This window comes from Diadema setosum, chromosome 16 (genome assembly GCF_964275005.1).
Source record: "Diadema setosum chromosome 16, eeDiaSeto1, whole genome shotgun sequence".
Taxonomy (NCBI): Eukaryota; Metazoa; Echinodermata; class Echinoidea; order Diadematoida; family Diadematidae; genus Diadema; species Diadema setosum.
In genome coordinates, this window is record NC_092700.1 from 36244813 (window position 1) to 36270011 (window position 25199).

Here is a 25199-nt window from a genome sequence, read left to right on the forward strand (position 1 = left end):
CGTGTTTTGTGGTGACGTCATGAATGAGTTATAAATCACAGTTTGGTTAATCATCCAGAAAATTGCATTCAAACACAAAGGGTTCAATACATTACAGTTCAAGGGATAAATACCAAGCCGAATGTCTCATTTTTTTCTCTTCATGTTACGACACAAAGTCAAAGAGCGGAAGAAGCTTCGAGCCAAGATACGTGGCTACAAACCGGGAAGCGCTTCGGGATACGATCTTAGCACTCTAGAGCGCGTCAATATCAATCTATTCGGCCTGATGAGCGCAGGGAAATCTGCTTTCATTAACTCCATTTTCTTTGCCTTCAAGGGTAAGTGCTTAACTTTGAGATTATATTTCATGGTCTTACATGACTTTTTTTTTCTCGAAAAAATCATGCAGGATAATTCTACTTTAGTTCAAAGTATATAAAGGGAGACGACGATTTGGATAGATGAGGTAAAATTATTTGCATAGTATGCATGTCCCTTGTAGGGGCAACTGGTGAGGACAGATTAAATGTTCCTGCTTTGAAAACGATATAGCCCAAAACGTGCAGATCATCGTGACAAAGCGTTAACGTCCTCTCAAATGCCTGATTGAGGCAGTGAACAAGGATCTTATGATATTGTTTCTGAACAAGTTTTTAATGCTTCTTTGATACTTGACTTGTCACAATTATTTTGCAGTGTATACTGATATAGTATGAAAAGAAAAGAAAAGAAAGGTATCCTTCATAAAAAGTGAATGCTATTATACTATCATAAGGTAAGATATCAGTCACGTAAAGTTTTTGGTAAATTTGACTAATGAGGACGGACAGTCAACTGTCCGAAACGTTGATTCCTTTCCTAAACTCTTCTATCTCCTTGGTTCACAGTTCTTTTCAGGACTACACTCACTCCACAAAGAGTACTCTTACTCAATTTCTTACCTCTTATCCGACCCTTCTACCTTTCTGCTGTCATTCCAACAGTCCTTCTAAGGACTACAGGAGCGTCAACAGCTTTTTTTCAAGGGGGGGGGGGGTGCGCTTTGACACTAAATGTAACGAGATTTTTGGACAGACATTTGGAATTCAGGAAGCTCTCAATCCCCAGACTTTTAGGGTTTTTTAGGGAAACCAAGCGGGGAAAGGGCACCGGCGTAGCTATAGGATTTCATCTTTTTTTTTAGGGGGGGGGGGACCGAAGTGACCAAGCCCAATCGAACGGAGCGAGCAAGGGGGGGGGGGTGTGAGAGGGGGGTGTCCCCCCTCCCACGGTGAGAACCTTTTTGCATTTTGATGTTGTAAAAGGTGCAATTTGATGCATTTTTTGTTTGTTTTATCGACTTGAAACAGTCCCACTTGTTAAAGGTAGCAGTATATTTTGATTTAGATTATTGTTGAACAATTTGACTATAAAATACAATGTAGTATCATGAAAATAAACTTCCCATTTTAATATTTACACTTAATATCATGAACGCGACGAATCAAGAGCGAGCGGAGTGAGCGAGGGGGAGGGTGTGGGAGGGGGAGTACCCCTCCCACGTGAGAACTTTTTGCATTTTTATGTTGTAAATGGTGCAATTTGATGCAGGTTTTTGCGTGTTTTATCGACTTGAAACTGTCCCACTAAGGTAGCAGTACATTTTGATGTAAATCATTATCAAACAATTTGCTTATAAAATGGTGCAATTCAAATAAACTTCTTGCATCAATTCTTACACTGAATATTATGAACGCTGTCTGCTAAGCAATCAAACAGAAAAAAGCATGCACACGAGGGTGAACACAAGGGGCATTTCTCCTCCCAAACGAAGATGTTTTTGTATTTTCAGACCTGAAATTCAGCGATCTCGTGCAAACTTTTTGGGCAATACAACTGTACTTGATTTTTTTTTTTTTTAATCAATTATATTTTTTCCGGCTTCCAAATCCCCGGTTAAAATCTTGGGGGGGGGGGGGGGGGGACGACGGCCCCATCGCCCCTCCCGCTCCCCTTTCGCTACGCCATTGGGAAAGGGTTGATTGTTGATTGAAAGGAGATAATATCCCCTCCCCCACGACGGAACTTTTGCATTTTTTATTATTTCCTCCGCCAAGGGAGGAGGTTATGTTTTCGTTACCGTTGGTTTGTGTGTTTGTTAGTTAATTTGTCCGTGTGCAAAATAACTCAAAAAGTAGTTAACGGATTTAAATGAAACTTGCAGGAAATGTTTAGAATAATACAAGTAACAAATTATTGAATTTTGGTAGTGATCCGACAATTTTGGGGGAATTGGCGGAAGTCTGCGCTCTCAGAGTGCTTCTCTAGTTCAGTTAAGTGACAGATTTGATGCACAATTTCGATGAAACATTTGTAAATCTGTCTATAGGTGTATTAAGTCCATGGAAAATTGATCGAACGGGGAAAGGTGTGGGAAGAGGTATCCCCCTCCCACACGAGAGAGACTTTGCTTTTTTAGAACTGAAATTCAGTAGCCTGCCATTTTGTGCACACTTTGGGTGAAATAATTGGACAGATTTCTAACAAAAAAAGCAAGAAAATCTTTTCATCTCGGGAATCATAATTATGTGAGGTGGGGCAGATATGGTGCGCTTACCCCTCGAACATATTTTCATGGAGGCAACTTTTTTTTTTCTGTCAAAAAGCAAGAAAATCTTCTCATCTCACTAATTATCAATTATGGGGGGGGGGCAAAATTATTTATGCTTGCCCTTCCAATGTTTTTATGGGAGTATACCTTTTTTTTTTTTTCTGGCTAAAAAAGCAAGAAAATCCTCTCGTCTCGGGAATTGTGGGGGGAGGGGGGTGGGCGGGCAAAATGATATACTTGCCCCTCCATTTTTCCCCGCACTTGGGCTCGCATTATCAATATGGATTGGTCAGAAGTAACGTGCTGTACACAGACCCTATACATGCAAACGTGTATACGTGCTCCGTAGCATACGGATGTACAGTACGGTCGATAAGTAGTAAACACTGTAGAGCACTCGTAGATATGTATAAAATCAGTGCTGACAGAGCCCAGGATGAGAATTGTTTTTGCCCACGATTTTGTTGTCCCTGGTGCAAAATAAAAAAAAAAAGTAAAAAAGAAAGAAAAAAAGAATAATTATCTAGCGTCCGGCGTTGAGGTCGCTCGCAGACTGAGGTGGTGATTTTTTTTTTTTTTTTTTTTTTTTTTTTGTCTGAAGAGGGGGGGGGGGGGGGTGCGTCCGCACCCAACGCACCCCCAACGACGCCCATGGACTATACATGTTGAACCGGAAACCGAGTGTTTCTTAATATGTACTACACCATGCAAACACCTTCTTTCAAAAATCATCTGAAACCTGTTCTTATGTTACATTCTTTTCCTCCCTCCAGGAACTTATTAGATTGTAAACCTGTTTGGAGATGGCCATCTCCGAGATACTATTTCCTTAAAAAAAGAAAAAAAAAACTTTTAAAATATTCACATTTTGAACTGATTGTCTACATCCCCCTCAACCTTCACTGATGTGTTTTGCTATGAAAAATTCAATTGCCCTGTAAACTTGTCTCTAAATTTTATTCATTCATTCTTATCTAATCACATTAATGTCTTAGGTTTACGTAACCCTAACTTAACTGGGCTATTTAGCGAGCTTGAATTCCAGGGCCTGGGAGGGGGGGGGGGGCATTATGGCCCCCTTCAGATCTCGGCCGCTGATCGCGCGATCACCGCAAAATTTTGCATGAACATAAACCCGGATGTAATCTACAAGACTGTTAAGTTAAAGTTTCAAAAAATGAGCATTTTCTATTTTAGATTAATTAATTATGCAAATATATGCAAAAAAACCTCATTTTCGTCTGTAATTGGCTTATAAAAGCTTATGGAATGCTGATTTTTGGTGTAAATATTTCTAGTGACATTTTACACATTTGTGCGTGAAAAAAATTCAGTATCAAAATTAATTTCTTATGTTTTTTATTGTTTGATCAATTTTTTATATATCTCACTGTTTTTTCGAACTTTTGTTTTTGTTGTTTTTTCAGCAGAATTTGTCATACATAGTTTTTGAAGCATAGTTATACTAAAATAGATTGATTTCAGCCATTAGAATTAGAAATATGAATTGTTATATGAATTAATTGAAAAAAAAAACCACAATTTGTATTGACTTTGTACACAAAAACACGTTTTTGAGCAATTTTGGGGTTAACGAAAATTTTTTTGAAGGGGCGTGGCTTCGGAACGGTATGCCCGGGTGCTACAAATTTGGTCTCAAAAGTTGCTTGAGACTTGAAAGTAAATAGTCAGCGGGTGGCGCGGTCAAAACATTTTACGCGCCGGAATGGTCGCGGAATTTGTCGGGGGGGGGGGGGGCATTATGCCCCCCCCCCCCGGTAAGTTAGGGTTAACTTACTTTTTCTTCTGCTTTTTTTTTTTTTATATGCAGGGAACGTCCACAATCTGCTTTGAAATCATTGTGATTTTTACTATAAACTGCTGTATATATTATCTTCATTCTTATGCAGATCAACTTTTGATCTCGTCAAAATCTTTATTAGGATATTTTGTCTTTCTGTACGAATGTCGCAAGTAGATTATGTAAAAATCGCCGAATCAAATCAGCTACATGCTGTCACCTGTTATTACCCATGGCCAAACATTGAAAATATGCCCCTGTCAGTGAAATTGCTGAACCGTGACGTCATCTCAACTCCATTTTGTGAAATCACGTGAACAGTATACCTTTATAACCTCATATAATAAGCACTTAAATTTGGTGTAAACAATAGTCGACGCACATCACCACTAACCGTGTACCTCCCTCCCCTCCCCCCCCCCCCCCCATGCGGTGTGCTATGTTTCCAGGTAACAGTCTGCAATAATGCGTGGAAGGTGAACTCTATAGTCGGGTGTTATTTTAGTTTATCTTATTTCAATCACATTCATAGATTAACAAAATAAACAAAAACAAAACCAGAAGCATTCGTTAACAGACCTTGTAATATTACGTCTCTAGTTTTATGAAACTGCCAGACTCAACGCCGTTTCTTGAATGTATTTTTAAATCAATGTGGTCAATAAACCTCCTTGAAGAAGTCAGCTAAGAACATGTAACATTTGGATCAAATCAGAGGTAGGTTCGTTTGTGTTTGTATTTGCTTTCCGAAGAAGCCATTAATTCCAATCATTGCCTAGCCGGAAATAATTACATATCAAGCAAATAATAAAGCCTTTCTGTTTTCTTGCCTCGGCCACAAAGTGTCGCCGAAGGCATGATGTTTTCGGGTTGTCAGTCCGTCCGTCCTTCCGTCCGTAGTCATTTTTTGTGGACAGTGTAACTAACAGTTGGAGGTATCCTAATGAAACTTGGCATGTATGTGTATGAGTGGGCGAAGTTGTGCCTGTCAACTTTTGGGTTCCAATGCTCAAGGTCAAAGGTCAAAAGGTCAAGGCCAAATGCTCACAATTTCACTGTATCCCCCATATCCATGCAATGCCTGAAGGTATTTTCATGAAACTTGGTGTATACATATACTACTAATCAAATATTCCCCAGAGAGTTTTGAATCATGGGGTCAAAGTTCAAAGGTCAAAGATCATGTGAAAATCTTAGGATTTAACTTTTTTCTTAATATCTCTCCAATGGTTCCAGGGATCTTCATGGAACTTGGTACATATGCATGAACTGATTGGCAGTAATTATCTAGGGAATTTGGGGGTCAGGGGTCAAAGGACAGGGGTCAAAGGTCAATGTCAACTCCTCAAAATTTCACTATTTCCCTCGCATTTATGTAATGCAAGCAGGATTTTTCTTCAAATTTAATGTATACATGTATTACCTAATAGAGATTTTCTAGGAAGTTTCTTGGCAAAAGGTCAAAGGTAAAAAGGTCACAACTCAAGTGAAAAAGAGCTAAATTTCACAGCTTCCTCCATATCTTGAAAGTGACTCAAGGTAACATCATGAACCTTAGTACATAGGAAGTGTCAATGTATGTTCTAACTGACAGTGATTCTGTTTGGAATCTAAGGGTAGGCCTAATAGGGTAAAAGCCAGGCTTAAAATGCAAATAATTACTATTAGATGCTGAAATTACACTTTTTCTCCATATCTTGAAAATTACTCAATTCTCAAACCTATGAAAAGGCCAGAAGCAAAGAAAAGAAAAGACTATATATCAAATATAACTTAAAGGGATAGTACAGTATTGGTGGAGATGAGAATTGGGCTTTTAACTTTTTGCGAAATACCAAGAAAACACTTATGAAATAGTACAGAGCGTACCATTTTAAGAGGAATTCAAAGTTTATCTGACAAGAATTGGGTTTGGAATGACTGAAACATCCAAAAACAAAGTAAACAAAGTGATCGTAATAAAGTGTGGGTCCCACACTTTATTAGAATCGCTCTGTTTTGGATATCTCAGCCATTTCAAAACCAATTTTCATCAAATAAACGTTGAATTCTTTATGGAATTACATGCTCTTTCATATTTCATAAGAGGTTTCTCATTATCTCACCAAAAAAATGTTAGAAACCTGATATTAGGTCTCAACCAAAACTGTACAATCCCTTTAAGGAAAGTGAACACTCAACACATTTGCGACAAACCTTTCTTTTCAATATTTTGCCAATTACGTGAAACTGTCATCACACATTGTTAAGACATTGTACGAGAGACCTATGAGCAGAACCATGCATTATGGCGGATGCATAGCGACATTTATAACTTTTTTTTTTTTTTTTTTACTTTTTTCTTTCTTTTTACAGGTCGCTATGACATCAAAACATGTGAAGGGATTGCCGATAGCGTAGGAGGACAAACTACTCATCGCAGTCAGCATCCGTTGACAAACCACATAGACCTTCACGACAATAGAGGAATGAGGGACTTCGACATAGCTGAACTAGACCGGATTAAAGATGAAATCAGTACGATGAACTAACTGATTCAGTATATGCAGAAGATGAGAAAAAAGTGGGAAAGGGATGAGAGAGAGAGTGGGGAAGGCCCTTTTATTCAGTAGACATTGCAGGCATCTTTGAAAACAACATGTCATCTGTACCCCATTGGAAATAGTCAGGTCGCTTAGTGAAATTACCATTTCACGGCGGATAAAATCATTTTTTTTTTTTTCACACGGATTCCTTTAGAGTAGGAGCCCTCCGGCATTTTTTAAAGAAAAATACTAAAAAGATCAAATTTCAAAATGGCCGACACTTAATTGGCAAAACCCTCACTTTTCATGTCCTATGGGTGATACGATGACATTACATTTGTTGTATTTTTTAATTTTTGGTTTGCTTTAAGACCTTGGCTTGAACATTGCGTTAGGAGCATTATATTCTTGTGTAATATAAAGTCTCTGAACTGCTGGGTGAGGGGTAGGTCAATAGGGGCGGGACCCCGCCCCCCCCCTTTAAAAAGATGGTTGTTCGCTTGTTCTTTTGCGTGCTTTTTTCTCGTTTTGCTCTATACGCGGGGGATAAAAACATAAAAGTTGGCGCACGGATTCCTTGAGGACTAGGAAACAATATTAGACTAACCACACACACACACACACACACAAGATCAAATTTCAAAATGGCCGACACTTATTGCAAACCCCTCACTTTTCGTGTGAAATTATGGTTGATACGATGACAATATTAGTATATATCTTTAATTTTGGCTCGGCTTAAAACCTGAATTTGGACATTGGGGTAGGAGTATATTCTTACGTAATGTAAAGTCTCTGAATGGCTGGGGGAGGGGGTAGGGCAAAGGGGGCGGCCCTCAAGTTGAAAAGTGGTGGATTGCGTACTTTTTTTCCGTCTTGCTTTAAACACGGCGGAAAAAAGCATCAAATTTGGCGCACGGATTCCTCATTACAGTGAGAGTCCTCCTGCAATTTTTAAGGAAAACACACACACACACACACACACACGAAAAAAAAACCAAAATAAATCAATTCACAACAGATCTGAACTTATATGTTATCACATTCCCTTAGTCAGGTTGCTTAATGTCAACATTTGGGCTTACCATTAGTTAGAGCGGATAAAAGCACCAAATTTGGAGAGGTGATCCCCCAGGACTTACTCATTGATATTAGAATAGGAGCCCTCTGGAATTTTTCGATTTTTAGGGTGAAAATGCTGAATTTTAATATTTCTTTGTATTATATGATATATATACTGTATTGCGTAAGTAAGTGGATGTGATAACATGTAAGTTCAGATCTGTTGTGAATTGATTTATTTGTCATGGAACTGAAAACATAAACCCAAACTTGAAACTATGATCAACATCAAAGCATCTGAAACATGGAGTTGGTAGAATTAATTACTGATCAAATATTATATACATGTGGCCGTGCACCTCAAAACGAACGTAAAGTCGCACACACTGATTTTGTGTGAGGACTGAAAATAAGTGAAATGGGTCAACCTAGCCGAACTTGACTTTTCCATATTTTCTGAAAGAGCGGGTCTTCTTTTACATTATGCTAAAATTTGGTATCATAAAACGGGCAGAAAAGTGTGTTTTTTAGCAGTTTATCTCGAACATTTTTGGTAGAATAGTGTGATTAGGCGTGTCTTTAGAATCCCCTTTTCATTTCTGAAAAACCTTGTCCACACTCTTCACTTTCAACTCTAATAACTTTTGAAAAGATACTGCTACTGCTTTGAAAGTTGGCATTAATTATGGACAGAATGTGTTAATGAGGCACGCGTAATTTCAGTTTAATCTGATAATCCCTTCATTGTTGTTACTCTGGTGGTTTACTTCCTGTTTTTTGTCCCATTCATCGCACAGCCAGCACGGTTTGGTAAAGATTGAGCGCTTGAATAGATATTGTACTTCAGAGCCTCTTTTCTCAGTTCCCACTTTTCCTGAGTTTGTGCTTTCTTTCCAATATTTAGTTTAGGAGAGTAAATTTGACTTATACATCATTTTAAAGCTTAAAGTCTGCTCTTTCAGAATATGGAATAAACTAAAAATTCATGTCTGGTGACTTTTTGTTTGTTTTGAGGTGCAGGGTCACATCTACTAATCAAATATAATGTATACAGTTTAAACAGACAGAAGATAGTTTCTAAAATAAACAGTTTTCCTACTCAGTGGCGGATCTGGCTGCATGGAGGCGCACCGGGCGCACCCCTTCTATTCTTTGTTAAAACAAAGAAATAAAAAGAAAAATGGAGAAGGAGGGCATGCGCCCTCCCCCTCCATTGTAAAGGCGCCCCTCCCCCTCACAGAATTCCTGGATCCACCCCTGCTACTCCCGTGCTCTGAGACTCTAAGAATCATTTTACACTGAAATAATTTTTCAGTGCAGTAAGATTTATTTGTGGATACAGTGCGCTCCCGTTATGACGAACGCGGTAAGAATTTTCGTAACAACTAAGTAAAAATCAGGTCCCGAAAATCTCATCTATCTTTCTATACATTACTGTTATCTTTATAATAAATCGATTTGTCGATATAACAGGGAAAAAAGCTGCCGGTCCCGACGACGTTTGCTATAACGGGGTGCATTCTAATGCTACTATACTTCTTTTGCCACTGATATGTGTCAGTATACCAGAAAATTTCCCTTCTGAGATTATGGGTGAGCTTTATCTTTTACCAGGAAATTTACTAATAATTGTACCAAATGAGGACAGACAGAAGACACGATGTCTCGTCATATAGTTGTGCTGGCCATAATATATATTTGGGTTAAAGATGTTTAAAGTTGCGTAGATATTTGCATGCTGAGGGAGGTTTATTTTGCAGGAAAGAACTAACTGACTATCATAGTCGCTTTACAAGAAACTGTATAATGTCCTGCTTTCCCCCAGAGGATTACCTATATCATGTACATGTGCTTTCTGCTGTAACATTCCAAGGCAATATTATACAAGTAGGCCTACATACTTAGAGATAAATTTTTACCAGAAATATCTTCTCTAACAAATGCATGACAACATTACTCCAATCCACCGTAAGTGAAATGATGCGATGGATATCAATTTTTTTTTTTTTTTTTTTTTTACAATAATTGGATTAAATTCCAATACTTTTGATTTCAAGAATGTGATCAATCATGGTATTGAAGTGCATGGGATCGTTGTGTGATTTGCAGCAAGACACCGCTCAACCCTTAAAGTGTTTGTTTGATTGTTTGATTCACTTTCCATCTGAGAAGATGGCTGGATAGCCCATATTCAGCTACGGTAAGCTTGTCTTCCATGGGGTCCAGTTGGGTGTGAGGTGGGACCACTTCACCGGGTTACACACCCTGCTCTTTGCGATGAATGAATGAAGCGGGATCTTTTACGTGCATGAGTTGTTACTCTCTCATACACGGGACCTCCATTTTATGTCCTATCCGAGGGACAGAGTGTTTTGCCTCTTCCTAGAGGGGACGGTATGTTTACACACAACAAAGTGTCTCTTGAAGAGTTCAAGGGCAAGTGGTGACAAGACAGATGCCTACAAGTCATTCATGTCCAATGCTGAACAGTTCCGAGCCATAAATGCTGTTCCAGTTGAATTCTGCTTTGGGAGTGAAGAAAATGTTGAAAGCTTTGTTACACACTCAGCTCAATGGCACAAATCAAGGTTCTCATCGCACCCATCTGGCATGAAAAGCGGGGAGTTTGCTATACAAGTGCTGGCAATTTTAGAATTTGAATTCGTGAGTGTGTGTGTGCGTGTGTGTGTGTTTTCCTTAAAAATTCAAGGAGGGCTCTTACTCTAATGAGGAATCCGTGCGCCAAATTTGATACTTTTATCCGCCGTATATAAAGCAAGACGATAAAAAAGTACGCAACAGAACAAGCGAACCACCATTTTTTAAGTTGAGGGCCGCCCCCTTTGCCCTACCCCTCCCCCAGCCATTCAGAGACTTTACATTACGCAAGAATATAAACAATGCTCCTACCGCAATGTCCAAATTCAAACCAAAAACAAAGATATTATATACGATTATCACATGAAAAGTGAGGGGTTTGCCATAAATGTCGGCCATTTTGAAATTTGATCTTGTGTGTGTGTGTGTGTGTGTGTGTGTGTGTGGTTAGTCTAATACTATTTCCTAGTCCTCAAGGAATCCGTGTACCAAATCTTATGTTTTTCGATCCCCCGCGTATAGAGCAAAACGATAAAAAAAGCACGCAAAAGAACAAGCGAAGAACCATTTTTTTAAGGGGGGGGGGGGTCCCGCCCCTATTACCCTACCTCTCCCCCAGCAGTTCAGAGACTTTACATTACACAAGAATATAATGCTCCTAACGCAATGTTCAAGCCAAGGTTTTAAAGCAAACCAAAAATACAAAAACAAATGTAATATATTGTCATCGTATCACCCATAGGACATGAAAAGTGAGGGTTTTGCCAATTAAGTGTCGGCCATTTTGAAATTTGATCTTTTTAGTGTTTTTCTTAAAAAATCCCGGAGGGCTCCTACTCTAATATTGTTTCATTGTCCTAAAGAAATCCGTGTGAAAAAAAAAAATGCTTTTATCTGCCGTGTAATGGTATAGTCCCTAAGCGACCTGACTATAACTTACGCAATACAGTATGTAATATATCATGTTATAAAGTAATACAAAAATTCAGCATTTTCACCCTAAAAATCGACAAATTCCAGAGGGCTTCTACTCAATTATCAATGAGTAGGTCCTAGGGGATCACCTCTCCAAATTTGGTGCTTTTATCCGCTCTGTAACGGTAAGCCCAAATTTTGACATTAAGCGACCTGACTAAAAAAACATATTACCCCACAGTGTAAAAACATTGTGAAATCTCTTTTCTGTTAAATTCGAGCGTTTTGACATCATGAACATTGTAAATTACCAATTCACAGAGTGAAACAGAACAATACTATATGTAAACTCTCTGTGACAAACCACACCATAGTGTGAAATCATCTTTATACTTAGCGTTCCAACATAGCTGATTATGTGAACACATTGTGAAGACAGTATGGGATATTGCATTTTTTCAAACAGGGTTTTATGATCATGGCTGAGGAAGATATAATCAACACCTTTTTCGATTGCATAAATGCAGTAGCAATTACGATATTCTTCCCTTTATTTAGTTATATGACGTCTAGGATCATCCTAAAGTTTAATAAAGTTACTCACCTTTTCAATGCTGTTGATAGCTAGTATTTCATTGTTCTCCCAGCCGAGGGATGAAATTAGAGATGCATTTGCTGATATCCAATACAATTGATTGAAAATTGTGCAAGATTTATCAAAGCATCGCATGCTTCATCTCATCATGAATCGTGGTAGGACGATGTTTAAACACCACAATTATGCCAGCATGGTGCTGCCTGCTATTTTTTTTTTTCAGAGGGTTGCAGAAGCAAGGACACGAAGACCAAAATAAAGAAAGTAAAGTCTCAAGAATGTCATGCTGCCGTCTATGTGTACGATTGCACGTGAGTACCCCCTCCATTTCTTCTAAGAGAACACCTTGTAATTATGCTTTAGGCTGTAGGCATCTTCCATCCTCTCTTTATTGGTTTTCTCACACTGTTCGACTAATGTAGTTTATTGTTTCCTCAGTGTTCTTACATCATTCTTTGTTTCTTCACACTATGTTCCATTCTTTCAGCTCTGAATAAAAGCTCTGACTTAAAGGCTTTCAGCTCAGCTGTCTCTATATTTCCATCCAACCCCTTTTCCTTGTGTTTTCATATTTCCCCAGCAAACACAGAATGTTTTCAGAACGGTTTTTATTTTACAGTTCCGTACGTCTTCGTATGAAATGGAACGAATTAAAACGAACATACAACGTCAAAGTGGGGACTTAGCATTTACTGCAAAGCACAGGTTTTTTGAAAACGTTTTGAAAACGTCAATGGACGTTACAAAACGTTTTTATCATGTCTGTAACGTCTTCGTCCTTTATAAACGTCCACACAACGTTTTGATTAGGTCTGCCTCGTCGACATCGTCTTTAATGAACGTTTAAAAACCTGTTTTATTTGGTCCGTTACGTGTTCGTCATTGGTTTATATATCATGAATATTCATGCATAATTATGAATATTCAAATTAAGGTGTGTGTGGTCTAATTTTAGTAACCATGTCTTCATGCATTACAACATTTGGGTGGTAAATAAAAGAATGTGATACAGTTTCATTAATTGGGAATAGGTTGTAGTATAGGTATAGATACATGTAGCGTAATTCTACAAAGTTGTTGTTAACAAGGAAACCAAAAGTTAGCACACGTGCTAGTCGAGATTGGTCACCTTGATCTTCATACTAAAAGCTAAACACAAACGAAAAATTATTACATGGTTGGTTGAAATGGCTGTTAATATTTAAATACAACGTACATCATATATTTTCTAACATAGAAAACTAATTATACTTGATACAATATCTATTAGAGAAGGAAATCTGCAAGGCATTTACGAAATGTAGATCTTTTGCTTTGTTCACGCATTTCTCCTGGCAATGTGTTCCAAAGTTTTGGTCCTAAGTAAGAAATTGAAAATTGTCCCTGTGTGGTTCTAAATTTTGGTAAGTACAACATTCTTTTTTCATTTGTTCTTGTCCTGTAAGTATGATGCACAATTTGGCAATAGTCATACAGAGGGTGCGGAATAGTTCCATTGCAGAGATCGTACATAAATGTTAAAACTGAGAACTTATGTAACCTAACAACATCTAGAAGTTTGAATCGTTGGAACAATGGTTCTGAATGTGTTCGTAAAGTCGAAAATGTTATAGCTCTCAGAGCCATTTTTTGAGAAATATGTATACAATTTAAGTGAGATTTATAAGTACTGCCCCATACTTCAATACCATATAATATGTGTGGTTGTATAAAAGATTTATACAAAAGCACAAGTATGCGCTGCGGAACATACTGTCTTAATTTATACAATACACCTACTTTCCTTCGAACACATTTATTTACCAATTGAATGTGAGGTTTCCAAGTGAGATGACAATCAATCTGAGTTCCGATAAAGGATGCAACACTCACTTCATCAATGTCTGTGTCAGATAGTTTTATTGCACCCCTCATCGAAACTAACTGACGTTTTCTTCTGATTACCATATAATTTGTTTTCTTTAGATTGATTGTAATCTTATTGGCATTACACCATGTTTGAACTTTGTGCAGGTTTTCATTTACTTCATTCACATCTATTTCTTTTTGGCGAGCAGCATAAGTATGAAAAATATTTGAATCGTCGGCAAACAATCTGAATTTTAAGAAAGAGCAAGAGCGTGGCAAATCATTTATAAATATCAAAAAGAGTGTTGGCCCCAAAACTGACCCTTGCGGGACACCACAAGTTATAGTCTTCGGTGTCGAGACCATTCCTCTATAAGATAGCAGCTGAGATCTGTTGGATAGATAATCAGCAAACCATTGAAGTGGAATTCCACGAACACCATAATGAGCCAGTTTACATAGAAGAATATCATGATTTATCGTATCAAAAGCCTTTTTAAAATCTATAAAGATACCAAGTGTTACTTTTCCTTCATCAAGTGATGTCATTAGTGTATTTACAAGATCAATTAAAGACAATTTCGTACTGTATCTTTTACGAAAGCCATATTGGTGTTTATAAAAAATATCATCGGACTCAAAAAAATCAACCAGTCTATCATTAACAATTTTCTCTAAAACCTTTCCAATTATTGGCAGAACGGAGATAGGTCGGTAATTTCCAGGGTCCGATTTTGGTCCTTTTTTATATATTGGTGTTACTTTGGCTATCTTTAAGGCTTGAGGATAAATTCCAGTTTCTAAGGACAAATTAAAAATGTAAAGCAATGGCTTACAAACAAAACTTGCTGCATCCTTTAATAATCTTACTGGTAAATTATCATATCCATGTGATTTCTTAGAGTCTAATGCGAATAAAATATCGAACACTTCTTTCTCTGTAACTGGCCTCCAAAATAACGATTTATTATTCTTTTCCCCCAAGAATTCTTTTAGATTAATTTGTGTTTCAGGAATTTTAGTGGCCAACTTTGGTCCTACAGTAACAAAATAGTCATTAAGCTCTTCTGCTATTTCTTTTGCAGAAAAGACAGATTTAACTTCATCAACTTTATTAACCTCCAACTCTTCAATTTCTAAACTTGCAGTATGTTCTTTACCAGGATTTAACAACTCATTGACTATTTTCCATGTTTTACCCGAATCTTGCTTATTATCATTAAACATACTACTATAATAAACCCGTTTGGCATTTTTCAAAACAGTAGTTAGAATATTTCGATATACCTTGTACTCCCTTTCATATTTTAGATCAAAATTTGATGACCTATACTTTTTATACAATTTGTATTTCTTTTTAATTGATTTTAAAATCGCCTTTGTTAGGTTGTAGGACATTAGGAAAAGATTACGATATGATTATATAGGATTAGGTTACAATAGTCTCAGACTGCGGCTGTATTATCTCATAACTATGATATTTTTAATACCCTATAAAAAGATAAACAGACATTCTTAGGTTTTCTGGACGTCGGATATAAAAGGTTCTCTGAACGTTTTTGGAATGGGTCATTTCTTTGAACGTTCTAGACGGTTTTCAAAGGTTTTCAAGACGTCCGCAGAATGTCCACAGAACTTTTTGAATATTCTTAAAAGGTTTTACTGACGTCTATAACGTTCAAAAGGTTTTTTGCAGGTCCTTAAAAATTCTGAAAGGGTTTTTTTATGGATGTTCTAAACATTAAAAAAAAAAAAACGTTTATATAACGTCTATTTGAAACGGTTTAAGTAAGTTGAAAACCTTCCACACACCAACACACACAAACGTTCTGAAAACGTTTTGACAAAACGTCCAAATAACGAATTGGAACATTTCAAGAAAGTTCAGAACACGTCCATGTGTTAGCAGGGTCCTCTCCTTTCACGCCACTTTGTCGTTATGTCCCTATCCTTTTGTGTTTTTTTATTTGTTTGTTTTAGGTTCACTTGAATACTGACCTAGAGCATAGTACTTTGGGCCTTTGGTTTATTCCCCCTAGAGGCCCACCCCACTCACATATTTTGGGATCTTGTCCGGTTATGTATCTGTTTCTGTATCGCAATTAATCACTCTACGTCGCCTGTCTAAATTTCACCAATTCAGAAAAAAAAAAAGCCAACATGCTGTCAAAGGCCCCTTTTCCAACCCGACCATTACCGGCATGGTTATGTCAACCACATGATACAAATAAACCTACATTTCCGGTGCACTCCTGCCCTCAGAACAATCTTACCAAAAAAAAAAAAAAAAAGGAAATCGGTGGAACCAGTCTCTACATGGAGCTTCCATCCACGTGGTTAACATCCTCTCTGAACAGTGTGCTACTTCACTCGATTTCTTTGCAGCTGCCGTCAACTTATTGCAGTATGAGTTTCGTTCTTGCTGCACCAATACCTAGTGGCTGAAATATCTCCTAACAAAAGCCTAACCTCACTGAACATTGGAACAAGAAAAATGTGCAACCTTTTGAACACTTAGGCCTTTCCCCCTTCAGAAATAGCTACGTAGGTGTACACATTCTGAAGTGATTTATCATGAACTCAAGAATCAACTCTCTTATCAACTATCCTTCCCTTCGACAATCACCCTTCTGAAATTGTTCACTTGATTGCTACAAACCAACTCGAGCTTCAGTATAGCCATTTTTATAGCCACGATGAGGTCGTGTATTGCCAGTTCCTTCTCGATATTCACCACCCTGCCGGGTTATCAGAACACAGGTCCGTTGCCTTACATAAATCTCCACAAAGCACAATGCATTGAACCTGTGCTTTACCTTCCCATTTCAACCATGACCTTCATTCTTCAATCATCATCATAATCATCATAATCCTCATCATCATCTTTAACATGGTTGATTTAATGATTTCAAAACGCATCCTCACTGAGATTATTTCGCTCAGCTGGTCGTGTGTTGATTTCAAATTTGGTCAGTTAAGCCAAGGAGGGCTTCGCTTTAGCCGGTCAGGATTCATGACAGATAACTGATATAGAACTTTTGGCAAGAAAAGTGTTTGGAGTTAGGCCTTTTCAAGAAGAAAAAAGAACATGGATTTCTCGTGCATATGGCAAACATCTATCCATAAGACGAAAAGTTACTGATGATTAAAACGTGGATGTAGGCACTAGTGCACTTCATATAAAAGTACACGAACACACACACACACACACACACACTCACACCCAATACCAACATAATATATATGTATATATATATATATATATATTTGTGTAACGCTATTTTTGGGGCTTAGGGGGAATTACGCAATTTGTTGATATTTTCAGGATAATACGATAATTATGGAGGGGTTTTGAAAAATGACGCAAACAAACACTTTAATTGAACAATTGATCCCATAATTGATAAATGAAAACTAGTAGCCTAACTTTACTTATCAACAAAATGATATTATTTCCTTGGTTTTTCAGGATTAATATTACGTCATAGATTTTTTTTTTATAATGAAATATTTTTCTCCTTTTAACAAAATCTTGTAAACCCTTGCAATTAAAGGTGAGTAATTTTAGATCCATAATTCTGGTTGAGAAATAGCCATTTTCATATACTCTGAATCAGTATGACAAAGAGTAATACACAAAAAACTACATGACTGCCAACAGATAATACCAACTTCACAAATTTGCTGCAGATTTTTAAATTATTTATCATGTAGGAAGATTACCATGATTTATACAGCGACAAGAAGGAAGACACTAGTTGGGGTCCATTTAGGTAGAACAACCATATGCATTTATTTTGCCGAGGCTCGATCCGACCAAGAGGCGAATGGTGCAAGTACGGTACCCGGGGAGCCCGTACACTGATTGGTATGACTATGTTAACTACACACTCGCCACAGATGGCGCTTTGAATCACCACATAATGTACCATCAACAATTAACACTAATCAAACAATACTGGCGTGATCACTTTTCTTTTTTTTTTTTCTCTCTATCTTCCACTCTATGAATACTGTAAATCTTCAATATTACCTGAAACTATTACACCAGACTCTCATCTAAAAATAACATCATATCCTAACAAAACAATATAATTTCTCAGTCCTAAACATATTTTGGAGTATTACCAATCCAACTAAAAAATAAAGGAGTGGACTCTCCCATACCTAAGATATGTGCATAGTTAAATATTAACCGAGTACATAAAGAAACCATTTTAACTTTGTGTATGGATTCAAAACACTAACATAAATGAACATGTTTGGCTTGTCCCTATTTGCCCTTTTCCCATCAAGGAAATAAAAAGACAAGGACTGTATAAGACGAAGATGCTCAAGTCAGGTCAAGTTGAGCATCTAAAAATTTCCCATCACAAATACAACTACATAGGCTAAAAAAATCCATTCAAACATGATATACTGTCAAGCGACATAAATAAAACAATAAAGCGATTACACCCTATAACCATAGGATTGACAAATAACTATAAACGAGTTTTAGCAGTAAGTAACTACAATAACACTGACATGGTATGAACAATGTACCAATGACTAAGAAATAAACTCTAGTGATCTGGAATCTGGGGCAATATAATGGCAAAATACAAGTATGCCTGTTAATGAGGCTATAGACACAGGCCAGGAAATCATTGAAAGCATGTATCGCATCAGTGAAATATCAAAACAAAATTCAGATTACAATAAAGGCATATAAAGCAAGATAACAGCTTCATTTATGATTACCAATGATTAGACAAACATGATAAAGATATAATAGACAGGTATTTATGCAAACACGTACAGTCAATATAAATTTATTGTACAGAGAAAGAGAAAACACTTGGTGATATAGAGGCATGCCAAGTGACCACTGGGCCTGCATCAGATACATGTATAATGAAACATAGTGATGTAAAATGAGAAAGGGAATAGAACAGTTATCTAATAACGAATATCAAGTGCCTGGAGCGTTGTGGCCGCCCAGGAGGGGAAGGGGCCCCCCGGGAGGGGGTGGGGGGTGAACTAGGAACCACAGACTGCGATGGGGGAGTAGGAGGCTCATGCAGTGCGATGTTGGGGGGTTCTGAGTTCGGAGGAGACGACAGTTCATGGGGTACATCAGGCTGCACAGCAGGAGATACGTCAGGTTCCTCATCGTCAGGAATCTGCGGAGTCCGAGACAGCGGGGTAGTGGGGATGGGTACCTTGAGGCACTGAGACATCTTGATGCGGTAGGAAGACTTCCTGAGCTGTGCACCGATCAATTTGCGGATATTGCACCAGCTACCATCAATAGATGAAACGAGATAGCGGGGACGAGCAGTGTGCTTGGTACGACCAGACCTGAGGTATACGAGATCACCAACATGCAGGTTGGCGTCATCAGGGAGGACACCCGAGGGGGCTTTAGAACGTTCACTGTGGGGGTGGTTGGCAAGACGCTGCTCATGTTGGGTAGAGATGAGATCGGCATCTGACAGGGGGATCTGACTGTGCGTAAATTGATCCCGCTGGGTCCACCTCTCACGTGCAGACAGACCACGAGAACGTAGGCGGCTGTTCAGGCGAGCCGTTACGAGAGATAAGGTCAAGGGCGTGATCGTACCCCCTGAGGATTCATGGCGGAGAATCTCATCCTCCAGTTCGCGTATGGCCTTCTCTACAACCGGATTCTTGTTTGGGTTCTTGGTATGGCCAACTTTAATAGAAAGCCGAAGCTGACTGAGATGCGCATCATCGTGGAGTGCTGCGAACCCTGCGGCTGAATCAGTGCGTATGACAGCTGGTGGACCATCCAGCGGACGAAGAACTGACGCATAGACGAATGAGGGCATCACGCAGAGTATCCCGACGTTCATCGTCAAGGAAGCATGTGGCCGTGTAAGAAGTTACACACTCCCTGAGCACGAGTATCAGCTGTTTGGTACGTTTCAGGACATCCGCAGCAAAAGTAGTTCCCACAACTGCTGGGGAATCCCCGGTGGACTGAGGGTCAACTGTATGTGGGGCAGTGCGCAAACAAGTACACTGGTGACAACCCTTTGTAACACGAGTGAGGACGGCGTCCATGTCGAGAGCAAAAAAAAAAATGTAGATTGACGACTGCCCGAATCTGATGACGAGACGGGTGCTCAAGCTGTATGTGAAGCGATGTGAGCAGGCCGTCCAAAATGTCGCGAGGTACGATACACTCACGTGGAGATAACAGCGCCTGTTCGCGTCGCACAACCAGGAGCCCATCCTTAGCAATGGTCGACGAAGATACGAAGATACCTCTTGACGTCTCTGATGTTAGTAAGCTTCTTGGAGGGTCGTGTACCTTGACGGAGGTAAGCATGGGTACGTCTCAAATCCTGGCACTCTGATTGGATGCTGAGCCAAGCAGGTCTGGAAGTGAAGGGCAGCTTCTTTTGACCACTGAGGACATCCTGAGGTGTGACACGGTGTACGACAGAGACCTCTGTCTGGCGGGTGAAGAGGCATATCTGGCATGTGGGGTCTGAGCACTCTTGGGCATTTCTGCTAGCGAAATCTGAAGGGACATTAGCAGAGCCAGCAAGATGTTGAATAGAGCACTGGAACCTACTGACCGTGGAGAGGAACGTTGAGACGCCCGGGCTGGCGGAGAATTCACCCCGGCAAAGCTTTTCGAATGCTTGAACGCAGGGTTTGCTGTCAGTTAAGATGCAAGCGCGGTGTTGCGACTGGATGATGAAGGGGCCGAAGTGTCTGCAGGCAGCCGCAATCGAAAGGGCTTCAATTTCACATGGTAACCATGTACCCTGTCTACCACGGAGCTTGCAGCTGAAAAAACCGGCGACTTTAGGTTTACCCTGCCTGGTGACATACAACGTAGCACCGATACCGTGTTTTTTTTTTACTGCACCATCTGTAACGATCCAAAGCTGGTCAGAAGGGCGGGGGAGCGTAATGGTACGAGGAGATGCCAACGCATCTTGCGCTGCTTTGAACGCAGCATGGAGGTCATCTGTCCATGTGATACGATCACTGGACTGACCGCCTGCCACTACAGCATCAGGTGGAGTGAGGAGTGATGCGCACAGCGGAAGAACGCGTGCAAGCATTTTGTATACCCCGATAAAGGAACGCATGCCTTTGACTGTAGTCGGAGGGGAACATGAAGCGAGAGCAGCAATGTGATGAGGACTAGCGCACAGTGTCCCTTGTGACCAGATCCAGCCTAAGATCGTTGTGGATTGGGGACAAACGACTGTCTTAGCAGCAGAGAGATGCAAGCCAGACTGGCGGAGGGCATGTAGGACACGGGACCAATTTTGCAGAAGGTCCTCGGGGGTCTCACCTCCACAGAATAAATCATCTGCGAGTTTCACGACCACGCCCTCAAGCAGCAAGTCACCAAGAACACGACACATGAGCTCTTCAAGGGCAGTCTCTGAACCAGGCATGCCCATAGCACAACGAGTGTACACACGTACCCCACGGTAGGGCGTTGCGGCGCCGCAATACTTCATCGAGTTCCTTGACAGGGGGATCTGGTAAAATGCATTTGTGAGGTCTGTGGCAATGATGTGTTTCCACTGGCCGATATTTCGAAGGGTGGAATCTACCTCTGGCATGAGAGAGGGCTGCGGCTTGGCATACCGCCCAACATCAGCAAAGGCGGTAACGAGGCGGAAGCCCCCTTTGGCCTTCTTGAACAGAAAGGATGGGTTGAGGTACTCGACAGAAATGCCCACATCTTCGGGGCGAGCAAACACAAGTTTCAAGTGTATCAAATTTCTCTTGAAGATCAACTAAGGAGCTGCGCGAGTACAGAGGTAGCCGACCTTTGCTCTGGGGCGGTTGAACAGGCCCCATGTTGACAACAGCTTCGAATGGGCCAGCAGCACCATTGTATCCACCGAAGGCAGGATCAAACACATCATCGAATTCAGCATGAAGGGACTGGAACTCACGACGAGTGTGGTCAGGGAGTGTACCACTAGGATCCACAGATACAGCATCGGAAAAGGCACCATGCCCATCAAGAGAGGTGTTTTTTGGAGGGGTACCACTAGGGATGGGCGGGGCCGAGTCGGATGGCAGTTTGAATGGAACAAACACGGGGCGTACCTGGCAGAAGTGTTCATTACGACGAACGATCTTTGGCTCTGAGGTGAGATTGGGAATACGTACCTTGCCCGCAACGCTCAAGACCATACAGGGACTAGGCCATGTTGGATCAGAGGAGGTAGCGCCCTTCTGCTCTACAACGCGCGGCTCAAGGGCAAGTGTCTCATATGGCGACATATGGAGACCTCAACGAAATTACCAGGGAGCAAGACTGGATCTTGCAGGGGCTCGCAGAACATGAGCACGACGCACGGCATGAGATGGAGTATCAGGTGGCTTGCGGGACCCATAAGGAATGACGATGTCATCACCGATGCGGACCTGACGTTTAGCGGGGCGGACCGAAACGTCATTTTGTTCCATGAACGGAGTGCCGGCAAGGACATCGACATCGAGATTGTCAATAACGAGGCCCTCGAAAACAAACTCCTTACCCTTACGGGTAAAGGTAAGCTTAGCCTCACCAACAACATCAAGTGGGGAGGACCCATCAGCTTGTTGGGCAGACTGTGAAGTAGGAGTGATGACCCAATGGAGGGACTGAACCAGAGAGGACTTGATCATGTTGCCCGTGGCCCCACTATCAACTGTGGCACGAATGACTTGATGACCACAAAATACATCAAAGTACGGAGATTGGCGAACCTGGACTCGCAGAGCAAGTGATGAGCTACTGTGATTGTCTGTGACCGGGTCAGTCTCTGATACGTGCACCTGTTCTACCTGACACAGATCATCAACACCATCAACATCATCAACATCATCTTCACAACCAAAAATGTTTGCAACTTGGCGTGCCTTAGCAATAAAGCGCCTATCGTGCTCAGGAAGGTATGCGCATTCGCTGAGGTAGTGGTTGTCTGGACGGTGAGCTTCTCGACAAAGCGGGCAGTACCTGCTGGTGCGCTGCGGAACACGGGTGCGGGTTTGTGGATTTACGCCGATTGCCTATCGCAGAAGGGCGTGGAGAACGCTGCTGAGGACGCTGAGCAAGTTGGGGGGGCGATGTCAGGGTGCGCATTGCACGGGAACTCTCTGAAGAGTGAATTTCATCCAGCAGGCTATCTAGGACCTGTGAGATTTCAGACTTTAATGAGGCTAAAGTCCTAGAGCGCAGCTCCGTCCCATATCGCTGCTTCACGAGACGGGGGAGATCAGAGTGTATTAATTGGAGCCAGTGGAGGACGATAAAATTCTCCAGCGTGGAGGTTAGCTCTTCATCCTCCTTTACACGGTCTCCATGGTGCGAGATACCACTAGAGACAGTGAGCAAGTTGTCTTCAACAAAATGCAACCAACCTCTGGTAGAGGTCTTCCGGGCGCTCATCAGCCGCAAGCTTGATATCGCTGAAGTCTAGAAAGTGGGGACCTGTGCTTTGGAAGCCATAGTGTAGCCTTATTTTGCCCCAAATGTCATTTAGTGAAGTGGAGTTTTTCACAATAGAACTGCGAGAAATGACTGGACAGAAATTGGCAATCTGCCCCAGCATAAGTTCTAGCATGCTAGCTTTCTGATGGGCTGTTTTTCTCGAGTCTGATGGGACTGAAGATGGGTCATCCGTAAAGCCCCGAAGGGGCTCAGATTTTGTTTTCTTAGCCCAAGAACAACCTTAGGCGAGAAAAGGAGCAAAATTAGAATCGATGGTTAGAGTGTTAGACTAAGTTCTGTCTCCAATTCTCGAAAGAATTCACTGTTTCATGCTTAGTTAGGCACCATTGCTTGGGCGCTCTCGGGGCCGAGGCCATCGTGAAAATGAATGGGTGGGACTACACCGAAACAAAGAAATGAACCTATACCAACACGATAGAGTTGGTCAACTAGCGATACTTAGCTCAGATTGTCTCCCTGGGCAGGTAAAAAGATTTCCAATGGATAGGGCTGTTTCCGACGCTGCCACCTGGACAAGAAGGAAGACACTAGTTGGGGTCCATTTAGGTAGAACAACCATATGCATTTATTTTGCCGAGGCTCGATCCGACCAAGAGGCGAATGGTGCAAGTACGGTACACGGGGAGCCCGTACACAGATTGGTATGACTATGTTAACTACACACTCGCCACAGATGGCGCTATGAATCACCACATAATGTACCATCAACAATTAACACTAATCAAACAATACTGGCGCAGTACAAAAAAAAAATAAAAAATAAAGAAATAAAAATTACGTCATAGATTTTATATGTACATTAACAAGTGTCCTTAGTGCATTAGTACGCACGAAGGTGAATTATATGACAAATCCACGTGACGAAATATACGGCTCACACCTGTAAATAAAATAGAATGTCCGTGACCTCTTCAAAAAATCGCACCAAAGATAATAAAGAAAAAAATAATTAAAAATCAGAAATGCAATTTGGCAGAAAACTGAATAGCTGCAGATATTGAGTATGAATTGCTCTACAAACTGCGCTAGTTGGAAGATGAAAGCTTTTCTCATGGAATTTGATGGGGTTCTATTTTATATTTGGTGTTAATTCTATTGGGTGTATGTTCAGAAAATAAGTAATTTTGTTTTGAGTGAAAAGAACTCGTAGTCTGGCTTTGCGGATCCTTGGATAGAATTTGAGCTGAAGAATCCGCCTTGGAAATTTGATAGATGAAAAGGTGTATCTCACTTATCCAGGATAGAGGAGATGAAACTCCTCTTTTCTCCCAGCTAGTTTACAGAATTTTTTGAATTTTGAATTCTGAAATTCAACACACGTCTCTACGGGGAATTATTTACCCGTGTGAGCCCTATAGCTCAATATTCTCTGCTGCTCTCTGCGTTTCATTATGCGCAGTTTCAAGCGTGTAGAAGTACAGGAAAACTCTTAAAAGGGCATTGTACCCGTTTTTTATTTTTTATGTTATGTTGTTCTTTTAATTCTAAAGGACCCAGCGCACGTACAATGGGCCAGAATGACCTCAAAGTGCGCCAAAATTGAATTCCATGGTTTCTTTTTACCCAAATTTGGTGTTATGGGGTAATTTGGGGCGTAGAATTGATTGAACATAATTTCAAACTCATATGACGTCACTGTGACGCTGATTTATCATTGGCTACGAAAAATATGTCTGTAAATGATGAATAAAGGCTTTAAAGCAATGCAAATCTTAGGCTGTTTTTTTTTTTCTTTTAAAAATTAATTTGAAAAGGGGTTGATTTATCTTTTCATATTCACTGACGCTGCTTATCTATTA

The 25199-nt window shown here is 40.3% G+C and overlaps 1 protein-coding gene across 1 annotated transcript in view; it reads left to right on the top strand.

The window, feature by feature from the left end:
- The window catches only part of LOC140239863 (uncharacterized), a 78837-nt gene that overhangs the window by 20302 nt on the left and 33336 nt on the right, over nucleotides 1-25199 (top strand). The window contains exons 6-9 of the mRNA XM_072319682.1: nucleotides 144-320; nucleotides 2083-2085; nucleotides 6729-6890; nucleotides 12292-12379. Coding sequence (XP_072175783.1) covers nucleotides 144-320; nucleotides 2083-2085; nucleotides 6729-6890; nucleotides 12292-12379 — 430 coding nt within the window. The remainder of the gene's footprint in view (nucleotides 1-143; nucleotides 321-2082; nucleotides 2086-6728; nucleotides 6891-12291; nucleotides 12380-25199) is intronic.